A 15,069-nucleotide genomic window follows, 5' to 3' on the forward strand; every position below is an offset into this window, starting at 1 on the left:
ATGGCTCCTCAGCTTACCACTGCCCAGTTGATGTCTTCCCCTGTTAGATCTCATAGTTAAGGAGTTTTTTGAGGCCAGACTTTGTCCAGGCCTTAGGTTTACCAGTGGCCATGTATTGGGACCCTCCCTTACCCAGTGTTCATTCCCTTCCTTTATGATTTAGCCCAGAACCATGCTTGCCCCCAAGGATTCCCTCCCTTCGGCTCCTCCTGCTGGTCCTGCTCAGTCCTGTGGTCTTCCTTAACATAAAACAACCAAGCCAGCAAAGCACCTTGTACTCACTCCTCCCTTCCCTCCACCCATGCACCCAAATCAGTGGTCTCTTAGCAGCCACATCACCTCTTATGGAACTTTAGGGCTTTTGGAAATTTTAGATGTTATCATCATGACTAGGGCAATTAGTACTTGGGATGCAGAGATATAAAACATCTTGTTATGCAAGGAACAATCCGATTACAAACAAACTTGTCTTATTCAAAAATCCTATTAACCCTCACAGAAAAACTGATTTAAATAGAATGCTGGTTAATTTTGTCCTATATTATTTAACTGCTCTATACTTATGCAAAATAACAGTTTGTGATGGGCACCTGTCAATCATTAGACTCTCACAATGGGTTCAGGAAACAGCTTCTAAGCCTCCACAGAGGCTCAGAAATAGATCCCTCCCATGCTTCCTGCTTGGAGGAAGGTCTGCCACAGAACTGGAGAAGGAGGGGAGACTGTATGTCAAAGGGAGAAACAGCAGTGCAGTTTATTTGAATAAACCAGGAAGAAAGGAACTGCGATAGGTTATTACTGAGAGAATAATTTGTAACTAGGTTACAGACAGTCTTGAGGAGATGAAGAATGGATGGTAAAAATGGACAAAATAACATGGAAATATAACACTCTTGGGAGCTGGTGTTTAGTTAAAGTACCATGCACCTTTTTACTAAAATTTGTACTGATGAATTTTAGATGAATCTTATAAATGATCCTCAAAACACCAGGAGTAAGAATATTTAAATAAATAGAGACTTGCACCTAGCGGGTTATCCTCAGGCAGATTCCACTGTGTGGTTTTAAGAGCAGAAGGCCCTCATGCCTAGATTTCATAAGTGAATGATGCCCTCTGGCGGAAGAGGTTTTAACCACTGGTTGGAGGACAGAGAATTGAATGCTTGTTCCAGTTTGAGGAAACAGCAACCTCCCAGCTCTGACATATCAGCAAGTAGAAGAACTAGGCGGTGTGAATTCACATCACGTGCACTATTTCATGTACCCACGCGTGGTTTTTTTTGTTTTAATTTTTTAGTTGTTGATGGACCTTTATTTATTAATTTATATATAGTGCTGAGAATCAAACCCAGTGCTTCACACGTGCTAGGCAGACGCTCTACCACTGAGTCACAACCTCAGCGCCCCCTTGCCTGTTTTACACACTAGGAAGTTGCCCAAGGTCACCTAGCAAGCAGCTAACTGGCGATCCTAATTTGGTACCAAGGATTCCAAGAATACTAATGGTGTTTCACAGATACACACACACACACACACACACACTCATGCACACACGAAAATTAAAAAGCAAGCAGATGCATATCCCCAAATGTGTCTCCTATAAGTTAGCAGTTTTGACAGGGTATTGGAAGTTTCAAGTTTTTATTATAATTTGAACATAGGTCCGTTTCCCATTGGTGAATCTTTTAGAGAGAGTGATAAAGGGAAAAGAGCCCCAGGTTGAGAGGAGGCAAGATCAGGCCTCACAAATCAAACACGTCACTCAGCCATAGGATGCTTGATGTCACTTCTGGTAAGGATGATCAAAATACAATCTTTAAGGCCATGTTAACCTAAAACATATTTTTTTCACAGTGCCCTAAATGTGAATTGAGTGCTCATTGTCCCTTCTTTTCTCCACCCTGAATGGCCTCCTATGTGGCAGACTGAACATCTGCCTAACTAAAACCTATATATCCTATAAAACAAAACAAAAATCGCCCCCATGATGTTTTTGACTTTGTCCCTAACAACCTCCCATTGTTTGTCTCCGTCTATCTTAGTCTTAGACTTCAGCAGCGGTTCTCAGAGTGTGATTCCTGGACCAGCATCACCCCAGAAATGTGATAGAAATGCAGATGCTTGTCAGGCCTCCCCCACCCTCCCACGAGCCCTGTTTGATTGGTACCTCTAGGCGGCCTGATATTAAATTCTTACCAGTTATTCTGGTGCTTGCTAAAGCTTAAGAGCCTCTGTTCTGGAACAAGTTTCTTGACCAAGCGCCCAGAGATAGTTTTAGAGTCTTCAAAGTTTTTTGAATCAGCATATAAAATTTTGGCCCAATTCTGGAGAGAAGATTTATAGTAATCAGCCCTTGACCCTAAACAAATTTTGAGTTGCTACCTAATAGTAGCTCTAATATAACGCTGAGTACATTAATATTGTTTAACTGATTTCCCTAAGCCACGAGAGCAGGAATCATGTCCATTTTCTTCACTGTATACCTAGTACCTAGAAAATATAACATAATAATAGGTTTTTAATATTTATAATACAGGCCTCTAATCTCCACTTCCATTGGGATGTCCTTATATGCATAAAGTTGATACATCCAGCCAGGCGCAGTGGCACATGCCTATAACTAGGCATTTTTCTTGTATTTTTGTAGTGTTGGGAATCAAACTCAGAACCTCACATGCATGAGGCAAATGTTCTACCACTGAGTCACATCCCTACAGTCACGTATCTAGTTCCTAATCTTAGCTACTTGGGAGGCTGAGGCAGAAGGATCACAAGTTCGAGGCCAATGTTGGTACTTTAAGCAAGACCCTGTCACCAAATAAAACAATAAAAAGGGCTGGGGCAAAGCATGTTGATGCATACCTCTGATTCCAAGTGGCTGGAGAGGTTTGAGGCAGGAGAGTCACAAATACAAAGCCAGCCTCAACAACTTAGTGAGGGCCTAACCAACTTAGCAAGACCCTGTTCTCAAGATAAAATATTTAGGGGCTAGGATTGTGGCTCATCGGTAGAGCACTTGACTCTCACGGGTGGGACCTTGGTTCTATCCTCAGCACCACATAAAAATAAAAGCATTGTGTTGTGTCCATCTACACCTAAAAAATAAATATTTTTTTTTAAAAAAAAGGTAAAATATTTTAAAATAAGGGCTAGGTATTGACTCAGGTTCCCTTCCCAATACCAAAAAAAAAAAAAAGGTTGGGATGTAGCTTAGTGGTAAAGCACCCTTGGGTCTCATCTTTTCCAGTACTGCAAAAACAAAACCAAAAAAAAATTAACATTTTTTCTTCACCACCACCACCAAAAACCTTTTTTTTTTTTTGGAACCAGAGATTGAACCCAGGGGCACTTAAACACTGAAACTCCCAAGGCACTAGGATTACAGGTGTGTGCCATGATGCTCAGCCAAAAAATTCTTTTGCCCAGATTCTTAATCCTGATGAATGGCACTACCACTCACCAATTGCCCAAGCTGGTCTTGGCTCCCATTTTCCCTCATACTAACATTCATATTTTTCACCTTGATTTCTCTGAAATCTGTGCATTTCTTTTGGGGTTTTGTCTCAAACATACTAGGTTTAATTTCTGCAATTCTTGGTTACCTTGGACAGGTTATTTTTTTGTTTTTAAAATTCAATTAATAATTTTAATTTTTTGTTTATATATGACAGCGAAATGCATTACAATTCTTATTACACATATACAGCACAATTTTTTTCATGTCTCTGCTTGTATATCCACACCAATTCGTGTCTTCATATTTGTACTTTGGATAATAATGTCTATCACATTCCACCATCATTTCTAACCCCATACCCCCACTTCCCTTCCCACCCCTCTGCCCTATCTAGAGTTCATCTATTCCTCCCATGCTCCCCATCCCTACCCTACTATGAATCAGCCTCCTTGTATCACAGAAAACATTCGGCACTTGTTTTTTTGGGATTGGCTAACTTCACTTGGCATTATCTTCTCCAATGCCATCCATTTACCTGCAAATGCCATGACTTTATTCTCTTTTATTGCTGAGTAATATTCCATTGTGTATATATATGCCACATTTTCTTTATCCATTCATTCACTGAAGGGCATCTAGGTTGGCTCCAGTTTAGCTATTGTGAATTGTGCTGCTATAAATAATATTGATGTGGCTGTGTCCCTGTAGTATGCTGTTTTTTAAGCCCTTTGGGTATGGACCTATGAGAGGGATAGCTGGGTCGAATGGTGGTTCCTTCCCAACTTACCAAGGTATCTCCATACTGCTTTCTATATTAGCTGCACCAATTTGCAGTTCCACCAGTAGTGTATGTGTACCTTTTCCCACACATTCTCACCAACACTTATTTTTTTTGTCTTCATAATAGCTGCCATTCTGACTGGAGTGAGATGATTTGCATTTCTCTAATCACTAGAGATGATGAACATTTTTTTCATATATTTGTTGACTGATTATATATCATCTTCTGAGAAGTATCTGTTCAGGTCCTTGGCCCATTTTTTTGTGTGTGCGTGCGCTTAGCTTTTTGAGTTCTTTGTATATCCTAGAGATTAGTGCTCTGATGAGAGAGAGGTAAAGATTTGCCCTTGGACAAGTTATTTAACATCACTATGTCTTAAAATGCCTTGTGATAACAGATGCCAAATCAGTGCCCCACTAAGTGATCAGTAATGTTCTTACTCCATCCTGGCTCACTGCCATTACCCTAGGAGTATCATCGTTGCCAACCAGCCTGCTACGCAGCCTAATTGTTCTCTCTGCTTCTGCTCTAGCCAGCACCCTTGCTCAACAGTGCAGCCAGAATGATCTTTCACAAATGCAAATGGAATGTCATTCTCCTTAAAATCCATTTGTGGCCCTCTACTGCCTTTAGGCTAAGATTCAAACTTAATAGTTTGGCATATCACACATCCATTGCCCTGCCCCCTGGCACTCCAGGCCCTTCTTCACTTCCTCAATCACTTGGTTTGCTCCTCTCAGGGAACATAATTTCCCAAACAAGCTGTTTACTCACCTTCAATTCCTCACCTGCTTGTTCTCGTACCATGAAGGCTATTAGGCAATCCTAGGGCTCTCTCCTGACTCACAGCTGTATTCCCAATACAAAGCAGTCTCTGGTTCACGTGAATGCCAATTTAAATATTTATTTTTTAGTTGGACACAATATCATCTTTATTTATTTTTATGTGGTGATGAAGATCACATGTGCTAGGCGAGCGGTCTACTGCTGAGCCACAACCCCAGCCCCCAAGGTTTATTTTGAAGATGTTGAATCCAATGAGTTCAGGGTTGGGGATGTATATAACAAGATTATTCCCATATCCTCAAAGTTGTAATGATCTGAACTTTTATTTTTTACACAAATAGAGCACAACTTTTAATTTCTCTGGTTGTACATGATGTAGTCACACCATTCATGCAATCATACCCATCTGTATATAGGGTAATAATGTCCATCTCATTCTACCATCTCCCGGAACCCACCACCTCCTGAACTTCTAATAAGTTTTTTTTAAACCTTTATAAGTTGGATTTTGCAATTCTATCACCACTGCCCCACCCCCACCCCTCCCACCCCGCATACACACACAGAAAATCCAAGTACTAACTAATTTGTCTCACAAGGTTGTTAAGCTGAGTTACCAGATTCAGTTTACCTTCCTCCAGTCTTAAGACAATACTCAACTATGATTAACCTGTAGCACCAAGAACTCTTAGGTGAGCTGGATACAAAAACCCAGCAAATAAAACATTATGCTGTCATCACATTAAAAAGTAGCTTTGTGGCTCAATAGGAGTACTTACCTACCACAGGAAGCCCTAGGTTCCAACCCAGGTCAAAACATGTTGAGGATTGCACAGAAAAACTGGCCACTACACTCATCTAGGGATTATCATTTATTTACATGGCAGTCTATGAATGGTGCCCCAGTTATGTTCTACACACCAGTTTGCAACAACTATATGGAGACCCCCTTCCATGCTGAAGCTTGGGACAACTGACTTACTCTACTCTCCTTAAACCTAAGTGAATGACTTATTAAAACGCTTATGTTACCGAGCCATCGAGCTCGCTATCAAGCTCTTAGACCATATGCAGAACCCGACGTCCACAGACCAGTGGCTTTAAGGAAGCCCCTGAAATTGAACATAAAATGCTAAGCTATTTATAACTGCTTTCATAAATTTCATTAGCTTTTCAAGGACTATTATCTCCAAAAGTTTAAGAACCACTGCTAGTAGGCACAGATATGCTTATATTTTGTGACGAATTCTCTGTATCTCTTACACTAATCCCAATTCAAAGACATAATAACCTCATAATTTCTAAAAATACTCTACAAAATTTGAGGCTTTCCTTCAGTACTGGGGACCTGAAAATGAAATACAGCAATTACTCTAATAGGTAACATGAAGGAAAGTTACTATTGATTTTCAGTCCAATAACTTTCCCAAATCATAGCTCTACATAAAATTATTTCCCCAATAATGAAAACGTAGTATGAAAGTGAAAATATTTTAATATACACATATGAAAAAAAGCCAAAAACACAATATAATCAAAAGGCATTGAAAGCATTACATAGTGCAAACACCAAAAAGATACAGAGCTATTAACCTAGCGGTACTTATAAGAACCAGGCAGAATATATGAAAATAGACCCCTCAGTCCTCATTTAGTGAGCTGGTCACTTCTGAGTTACTTTAATTGCCTTTTTCTCCTACTTTATGAAACCTCATTTGCTATTCCTGCTGACAATGACCGCCTGATTAGAAATATGAAGAAAGCCACGGCTTCTGTATAGTGGCAGTACAGTTCACACCACCTACTCAAAGTGTAGGTAGAAAGAATTTTTGCACATCAAAGCCACAGCAAGACAGGTCTATCCGGTACAATCTTCAATTCAAATGTACACAATTCTCTCAGACACCGGGTGACAGAACTCTTCTAATCAAGAGTATCATGTCAAAGACAGGACAGGAACCAGAGCTTGGATTTTGGTAAGCAACACCGGCTTTGCTAGGCAGGCATGAAAAACTCAGCTTCCAGGACATGAGGTATTCTGTATACCCCAAAGTCTGATCAACCGAGAATATAATAACTCCTTACACCTTCTTCAAGGCAACAATAGGTTTTAAAGGTTCTCCCCCATACTAAATTCCCACAACAAACCATGAGGTAGAAAGGGTAAGTGTGTGTGTGCTCACTTTACAAATGATAAAACTGAAGCTTAAAGAAGTTCAAGGCTGAAACTCAAATAAGGGGGATAATCTTTCTCTATCCAAGAGGCATTAATTAGTGCATCGCTATGGACTACAGAGGGTCCTACTAAGAGGCTGATTATGACTTTTGTGCCGAGTGCTGAGGAGGCCAAAAGACATTTAATTTTCTATTGGTTTTAAAATGGTGTAAGGGGGGGTGGGCAAGGGGAACATTTTGATTCTTGGTGAAAAACAAGACAAACAACAGGGAAAAGGAATAATTCTCCCCTGCACGAAGCGGAAACAATCCTGAGAGTATGGGAGCCAACTACTATCACATCACACACACAAAGGAAGCCTCAACTACCACTGTTATAATGTTAGACAGGAGCTCTGTGACATGGCTTCCCTCCCTCACGGCTGGAACCCACAATCTCACCCTGCAACACAGTATTGCTCAGGACTGGATGAAAGGGGAATCTTAAGACATTATAGTTGTAACTGTCAAAGAGTGACACACAAGGCCTCTGGTATAAAAGCAACATCCCAAAACAGATAACTTTAAGAGGACATAAAAGCAACGGTGTGAGGGTGGAAGGAAGTGGAAATGTCTGTTGACAACAAAGTACTTACTGTTAAAACACAAAAATGCCTTTGGGTAAGAAATTAAATGTGCTGCTAACTCTCATGTGTTATAATGACAATGCCAGTTTTCAATAAAGCACTTGCCCAATTACAGAACTGCTCTGAGAAAAGAATTGCTTTGACAACACTCTTTGGCCCTTTCAAGGGCCTTGACCTTTCTACCTGAAGAAATGGGGAAGTTCTACTAGCTGTGCTGTGCAACCAGAGAGCACTTAATGAAGACTCTAAGTGGGAGTAACAACTACCTGCAAGTGAGGTGGCTTCATGATTTCAGATAGGCTACCAAGAAACATAAATCACTCCTTTATACAGATATGACTATTTCTAACATTTTGAGTCATTCAAAAGGCTACTGGAGGTTCAGTAAATTTAAAAGGTAGGTTTACTGCAATAATTTTAACAAAGCCCCATTCACCAATAATAGCATTACATGAAATTGCACATTCATTACACCAAAAGACTTCAAAATGCTTATTTCACATTCTCCCACAGGAGGGGAGATTTGGTGTTGTCTATAAATGAATATAGCAAAGACAATAAGGAGAGCTTTGTCAACACAAATGACATCTCAAAACAGTAAGGAAAAATTGTCCCCAAATTCGGTCTAGGAAACTACTTTTACAACTGTCTCAGATACTCATTTACAGTTTGGCCTTAGGATGTTCAATATTTCCCCTCCTATGCTAAACTATAGCTCATCTACTCACAAATCAGAAAATCCAGCAAAGTAAACTCACCATTCTCTATGGCAGTGCAAAATTCCAAACATTTGTAAACACTGTACATTTTAATTTTGGCACAGGGAGAGCTTGCAGGTTCTTTGAAGTGTAGATTTTAAATACAGCTAGTTCTTTATCTACAACCACTTGTAGCAAAGGCAGCATCAGTCTTGACATGGTATGTGTGCATGTACCTATACACTCGGTATGGGAAGGATCATCAAAATTATTCTTTATAAGTCTGAACAATTTAGGCACAAAATGGGTTAAACAGAAAACAAAAAATTCACAGTATCTAAAGCCACATACTTTCAGAAGTTCACATAGCTCTGTGGAAACAAAATCCAAACAGATGGTCAGCAAGTTTCCTTCAACTTCTTATTAATTACTTTTCAAAGGAGCCAACGTGGCATTGAATTGACATACTCAAAAAGCTGTCACAAGGATCTTTACCTTTAAATATAAACTCATCCAGGAGCTGGGTGGTGGCTCAGTGGCAGAGCGCTTGTCTCGCACATGTGAGGCACTGGGTTTGATCCTCAGCACCACAATAAAAAATAAAATAAAGAATTGTGCAATTATGTCCATGTATAACTAAAAAAAAAAAACCTCACCCAAACCAAGGAACATTCTACATATTACATACATCTAAATATACACAAATTATAACTAGACCCCAACATTATCTCAAAAACTTGGCAGTGATTCAATCTTAAATTACACAAGTCTATGGCAGTTTGAAGGATGGATGGCCTAGCCGAACTTAGTTCTACTGTTTCAGCCTACGATCAGACATGATATGATATCTTCAGATGGACTATAAAGAAATAGTAATACCAGCTTAAAAACTTGGCATAGATTATCAGAGTCTGATTAAGCACTAAAAGAAAAAAATCAGATGCTGTGATTTCATTAATGTCTTATGGCATTGTGCAGCAGAAAACACTAAACTCCACTGATATTTATTTTAAAAGCTCCTTCCTAATAATCAAGATTAGTGATCTTGTAATTGAATGCCCAAGACGACATTTCAAAAGTGAAAGGGGAGAGATGGAGACAAACCAGAAGTAGGATGCTGAAAGATAAGGGAAAACTGGTGCTACCTCCAGAAAAGCAGAGACTAAAAGATGAAGAGTCTACCTTTTAGTTAACTCTAAAAGATTTCACAAACTATACCTTTGCTTTAGAGGCAATGAAAAAACAAAATCAGAAATAAATTAAGATAGTTTAGTTTTCTGCAGGTAAACAGGAAGTTTGGCTCAAACACAGACCCCTAACACTGCAAAACAAAAACTAAAGAAAATGAAAACATACCTTGGATTCTGTAAGCAAAGTACTTGGTGCTGGGGTTTGGGGGAGTGGAGAAGGCAGTGAAAACCCCAGCTGAGGAAAAGGAAGGAAACTGAGTGGACTCAGGAGTAAGTCTTGAGTATGAATGTACCAAAATTAGCATAATAAATATACAAACATAAATAAATGTGTAGTTCTTCTCTCATTTAAGTCTTACAAAAAACTGCAAGTTATATAAGTGGATTACAGGGCACAACTATAGATCTTCGGTTCTTATTTATAAGTTACAAAAGCATCTGACTGGCAAAAATCCAAAAAAAATGGAGAGCTATCAAACTATTACAAAGTAAGTATAGAGGGAGGGATAGAGATGAAATTTCCTAAAATTTTACAACATTCACGATGTTCTACAAAACATTTAGTAAGTAAGCTTTACTTACTAGGGGGAAAACTAACATCCCTAAATGCAGAGAGCGCACCACACTTGAGCTTCAGTTCCCAGGAAAAGGCAATACCTAGAGAAAATGGTTCAGAGTCCCTCTGTTACCTTACTTTTCTCACAGTGGGAGCAGTTTTCTGATTTCGCTAAGCCTGACATTTACCAGGTTTTCTTTTGGGAGAAATGTTAAAAATCTTTATTCTTTCTAAAGTCTCATTTTGGCTGTAAATCAGAGTCTCTAAAAACATTAGAAGATATATATTTTAAGGTTATTACTTGTCCCAAATTCAACAAGTACCACTCTTTAAAATATTTACCAAAAGTTAACAAGTATTTTTAAGATTTGCTAGTCATGAGACTTGGACTCTAGTAACCCCCAATCACCAGCTTTATCAGTTGGCTTCATGTGCAAAGTAAGAGGGACTGAATACATCAGTCTTAAAATTCAGAAACTGTGGCTAAAGTGGTACAGTGCTAGCCTAGCATGTGTGAGGCACTGGGTTCAATCTTCAGCACCACATAAAAATAAAAAAAAAATTGTGCCCACCTACAACTAAAAAATGTATATTTAATAATTTTTAAAAAATTTTAAGAAAACGTCCCTTCTAGAAACTAATATGATAAAGGGATCTTGTGCTGCCTACTTCCTGTTTTGAACCTACAAGAACAGGAAATAAAAGCCCTCCTGGGGCAGGGCTTCCACTAGAGTACTCTAGAAAACTTGAATCAAAGTCTCCAATATTTGTTTAAATGGCCCAGACGTCAGAGGTCCGTCTCTGGGAATTTGGGTACTTTAATAAGTAACCAGGTGATTTTTTTGGTCCCCAAGTTCATTTGCAAAATGATGTATTCCTATCCCTGAGGATACATCAAGATTTTACTGTGTATGATGATATATGTATGGTAATAAGGAAATCAACTTGAAAACCTTCAGTGTCTACATGTATTGTCCGAAACCTGATGTGACTTAAGGTGACTAAAGAGAATTAGAGATATTCATTTTTCTAGAAGTACTTCCCTTTTCACAACTGTCATACTCCCTAATTCTCTCACGCCAATCTTACTATAGGTCTTTGCCCTGAGGTATGAACAACTCCAGAGGCACAAAGAGACTAAAAAAACCCTAGAAGGCTCCTAAGAGAAAATGAATGAATACAAAAAAGCAAAGCAAGGGGAGCTTTGGTTAAAAAATTTTGTGCCTTTTCTTTTTAAAAACTAATCACCAAGGCCTAGGGATATAGCTCAGTTGGTAGAGTGCTTGTCTTGAATGCACAAAGCCCTGGGTTCAATCCCCAGCACCATAGGGAAACAAAAAAAGACACAACATATCACTGAGAAGGCTGTGCCAGATATACGCCCATATATTTATCTGAACTACAACTAACATTTTCTGACTCAAAGTTTCATGTGATTTGGCTCATCAATCTTAAAATGATGATTTTGCCAGTTCAAGTGACAGTACTTTTCTATAAATTTAATCTGCTAAATTTATAGATCCAAAACTTTGACAAAAACATTTCTAAAGTGTACATATAATATACAATATACTAAGATGGTAGGTATACCCTTTGTAATTTTAAATTTTAAAAATTGAGATCTCATATTAAAAATGTGCAAAAGGAAAACTATTCTGGGAGAGAACAATGAAATGGTTAAAGGACTGTCTCAAAAGTAAATATTTTGCAGTGAGAGGAGTATCCTACAACATGTTTAGAGTGGTGATGACCATTTGTATTTGTGTGTGTGTGTGTGTGTGTGTGTGTGTGTGTGTGTGTGGTGCTGGGGACTGAACGCAGGGCTTTGCGCAATTACTCAGATTTTTAAAACTCATCCAAAGGAAACATTTCATTATGTAATTATATCTAGATTTTTTAAATGTGCAAAAATTTATCAACTCTTTCTCAAAATTATTTTAAGGGTGTGTTAGCCAAATATTTGATAACCATTGCACCTAGTTTAAGTGATGTGCAGTGGCACATGCCTGTAAACCTAACTACTTAGAAAACTTAAGGCAGGAGGATCATGAGCTGGAGGCCAGCCTGGGCAACACAATGAGATCTTGTCTCTTTTAGAACTAAAGGGGAGGGGAAGGGGAGAATGGAAGGACAGCAGAATAAAATAGACATCATTATTGCTGTGGGAATACACATGACTGCATGACCAATGTAATTCTGCAACCTGTACACTCAGAAAAATGAGAAATTAGATCCCATTTGATTGAAATGTATGCTATGTCAAGATCATTGTACTTGCATTTAAAACTGAGTGGTAGAGCACATGCTTGAGGCCCTGGGTTCAAACCATAGCACTGCAAAACAAAACAAAACAAAAACACTTTCTTCTAATTTTTCTGAACTAGACAGCCTGACTACAACACAAAGTGATTCACGGCACTTCATAATTTAACTAATCAGATTATTTGTTTTTTCATCGTTAATCCTAGTATTTTTCTAATAACTACCTTGAATTTTGACTCCAGAACAACATTAAATAGAAGGCTAGGGAATAAAATTTTAAAAAGGGTTAATCTTCAAATAATCTGATACGTGAATGAATGAATATTTATGTTTATACTGGTAACTGTTCCCTCCCAGATCTTCATCTTTGGAGGGAGAATTAAGTGACTTTTATGTATCTTTTATATATCTTTTCCCCAAACTGAACATCTAGCTCTAAAATCTAGCTCTAAAATACTCAGTCTTAAGTTCCATATAAGCTTCAAAGCAAAAATAATCCAAAACACAGATGTTTACATGTACAAATGAACACATAAAATGGGTTACACTTAGTAGAGACAGTCAATACTGATGTTTCCATACGTGACCTGGTGCTCCTAATTAATATTTCTTTGCAATTGATTCAACTATGCTATAAAAACCTTAATAACTAATTGAATCTCTTTCTTGCAAATAGGACAGGAAGCCCCAGCCTTCTTTAGTCTTCTGGCACAGGGAAAGCAAGTCGTAAGATGGCTTGTCCTTCCATGAATAATATTCCCGTCTCGTGGTCTTTTCTCACACAAGCTACATGGCTTCAAGATATTCTGGCAATCCTCCATATTTTCTACATCTGTTCTCTGCTCAGAGACGTTATCTGATTGTTCTCCCATACTTGAGATGGTCTCTTGGCTTTCAGAACTGTGAGCCAAATCCAAGAATTCCACTGAGTTGCAGGGATTTAAAAGTTTAGAATTTCCTTCCTTTATAGATACATCTTTAGGTCTAACAACTGGAGCTGAAACAGTTCTACGGCAATCAGGGACATCAATTCCTTCACTTTCCTTCTTTTCGGGCACGGCAGTGATGTCAGATGTGGAGAGAGAATGTGTTAATTTAGAACAATCTGAATACCAATCCTTCCTCAAGGCCCAGCAACGGAAACAGTACCTCTTGCTTGGAGAATTAAATTTCTTGCATTCAGTACACTGCCACTCATCCTATAAAGACAAATACAGCCAATTAATACTCAGTAGTGAACATGAGGCTGAGGAAAAGGGAAGGAAAGCTGAATTCTTGACATCTCACTAAGTTAATGATAGATGAAGAAGTCAAAACACACCAGTGGTCCATCCAGCCTAGAATTTGAATAAATTCTACAGCCACATGAAAGAAAGTCTTTGGAAATTTTACACTTAGGATACTCAAAACTGCCATTTTCAGGAGCTGGGGGTTTAGTTCAGTTGGTAGAGTGCTTGCCTCACATGCACAAGGCCCTGGGTTCAATCCCTAGCACCAAACCCCACCCCCCCAAAAACAAACAAACAAAAAAACAGCAACAACAACAACAAAAAAAACCCTGCCATTTTCAAGTCAAAATTTGATATAGCTATTTTTTTTAATATTTATTTTTCAATTATCGGTGGACACAACAACTTTATTCTATTTGTATGTGGTGCTGAGGATGGAATCCAGCACCCCGCGCATGCCAGGCAAGCATGCTACAGCTTGAGTCACATCTCCAGCCCTGATACAGCTATTTTTAAGAAAGTTCAATTATGTGGGTGCAGTGGCCCACACCTGTAATCCCAGTGACTCAGGAAGCTGACAAAATGATCATAAGTTCAAAGCCAGCCTGAGCAACTTAAGCAAGACCCTGTTTCAAAATAAAAAGGGCTGCTCAGAAGTACAGCACCCTGAGTCCAAATCTTAGTACCACCAAAAAAGGGGGGGTTTAAAATTATTATTTTCTATCCAGTCAGAATAAAATTTATTGTTTGTTCTTCCTTGATGCCTTTTTTAGGTCACTTTACTATGTACAACTCGTTCCTTTATCCACTGAGAAGCTAAAGAATGAAGAACAGACAATATTCTTTCTTTCCTACTAATTAACAGATATTATTAAACTTGACAAAGAAAAAACTAAAAGAGAGATCTGAAAACTACTCAATTTTACTCATGTTCTCTCACTGCTCTCAAGATCACAAGTTATTAATTGTATGCCTAAATCATAACCTCTGAAAAATGAATGTTCTTGTCCTGAATGCCCAAGTAATTTTCCCCCTACATACATTAGGAAACATTAGAGCCCGATGAATTTTAAATGCCTTACTTAATTCAAAGGTAGCTACTGGAACAAGTCATGAGTGTTTAATGTAGATAATTGCCTGGCTTTGACATGATCAATGATTTGACACTGGCAGACTTGATTTCTTTCAGGACAAAGGCCAAGCACTTCAAGTTGAGAAGTCATAACTCAATTGTCCAGACTGAGCAGCAGAGACACATCCATCTGTTAAACTGGGTTGTTCTCCAGAGAGCCACAAAACACCCTCACTA

The 15,069-nt window shown here is 38.6% G+C and overlaps 1 protein-coding gene across 5 annotated transcripts in view; it reads right to left on the reverse strand.

The window, feature by feature from the left end:
• Positions 1–6,501: 6,501 nt before the first annotated feature.
• Positions 6,502–15,069, reverse strand: part of Mdm4 (MDM4 regulator of p53) — a 34,624-nt gene continuing 26,056 nt past the window's right edge. For all 5 annotated transcript variants that reach the window (XM_076832417.1, XM_076832416.1, XM_076832415.1 and 2 more), the window contains one exon: positions 6,502–13,730. In XM_076832417.1, coding sequence (XP_076688532.1) covers positions 13,158–13,730 — 573 coding nt within the window. In that variant the 3' untranslated portion in view covers positions 6,502–13,157. The remainder of the gene's footprint in view (positions 13,731–15,069) is intronic.

Source organism: Callospermophilus lateralis, chromosome 13 (assembly GCF_048772815.1).
Source record: "Callospermophilus lateralis isolate mCalLat2 chromosome 13, mCalLat2.hap1, whole genome shotgun sequence".
Lineage (NCBI taxonomy): Eukaryota > Metazoa > Chordata > Mammalia > Rodentia > Sciuridae > Callospermophilus > Callospermophilus lateralis.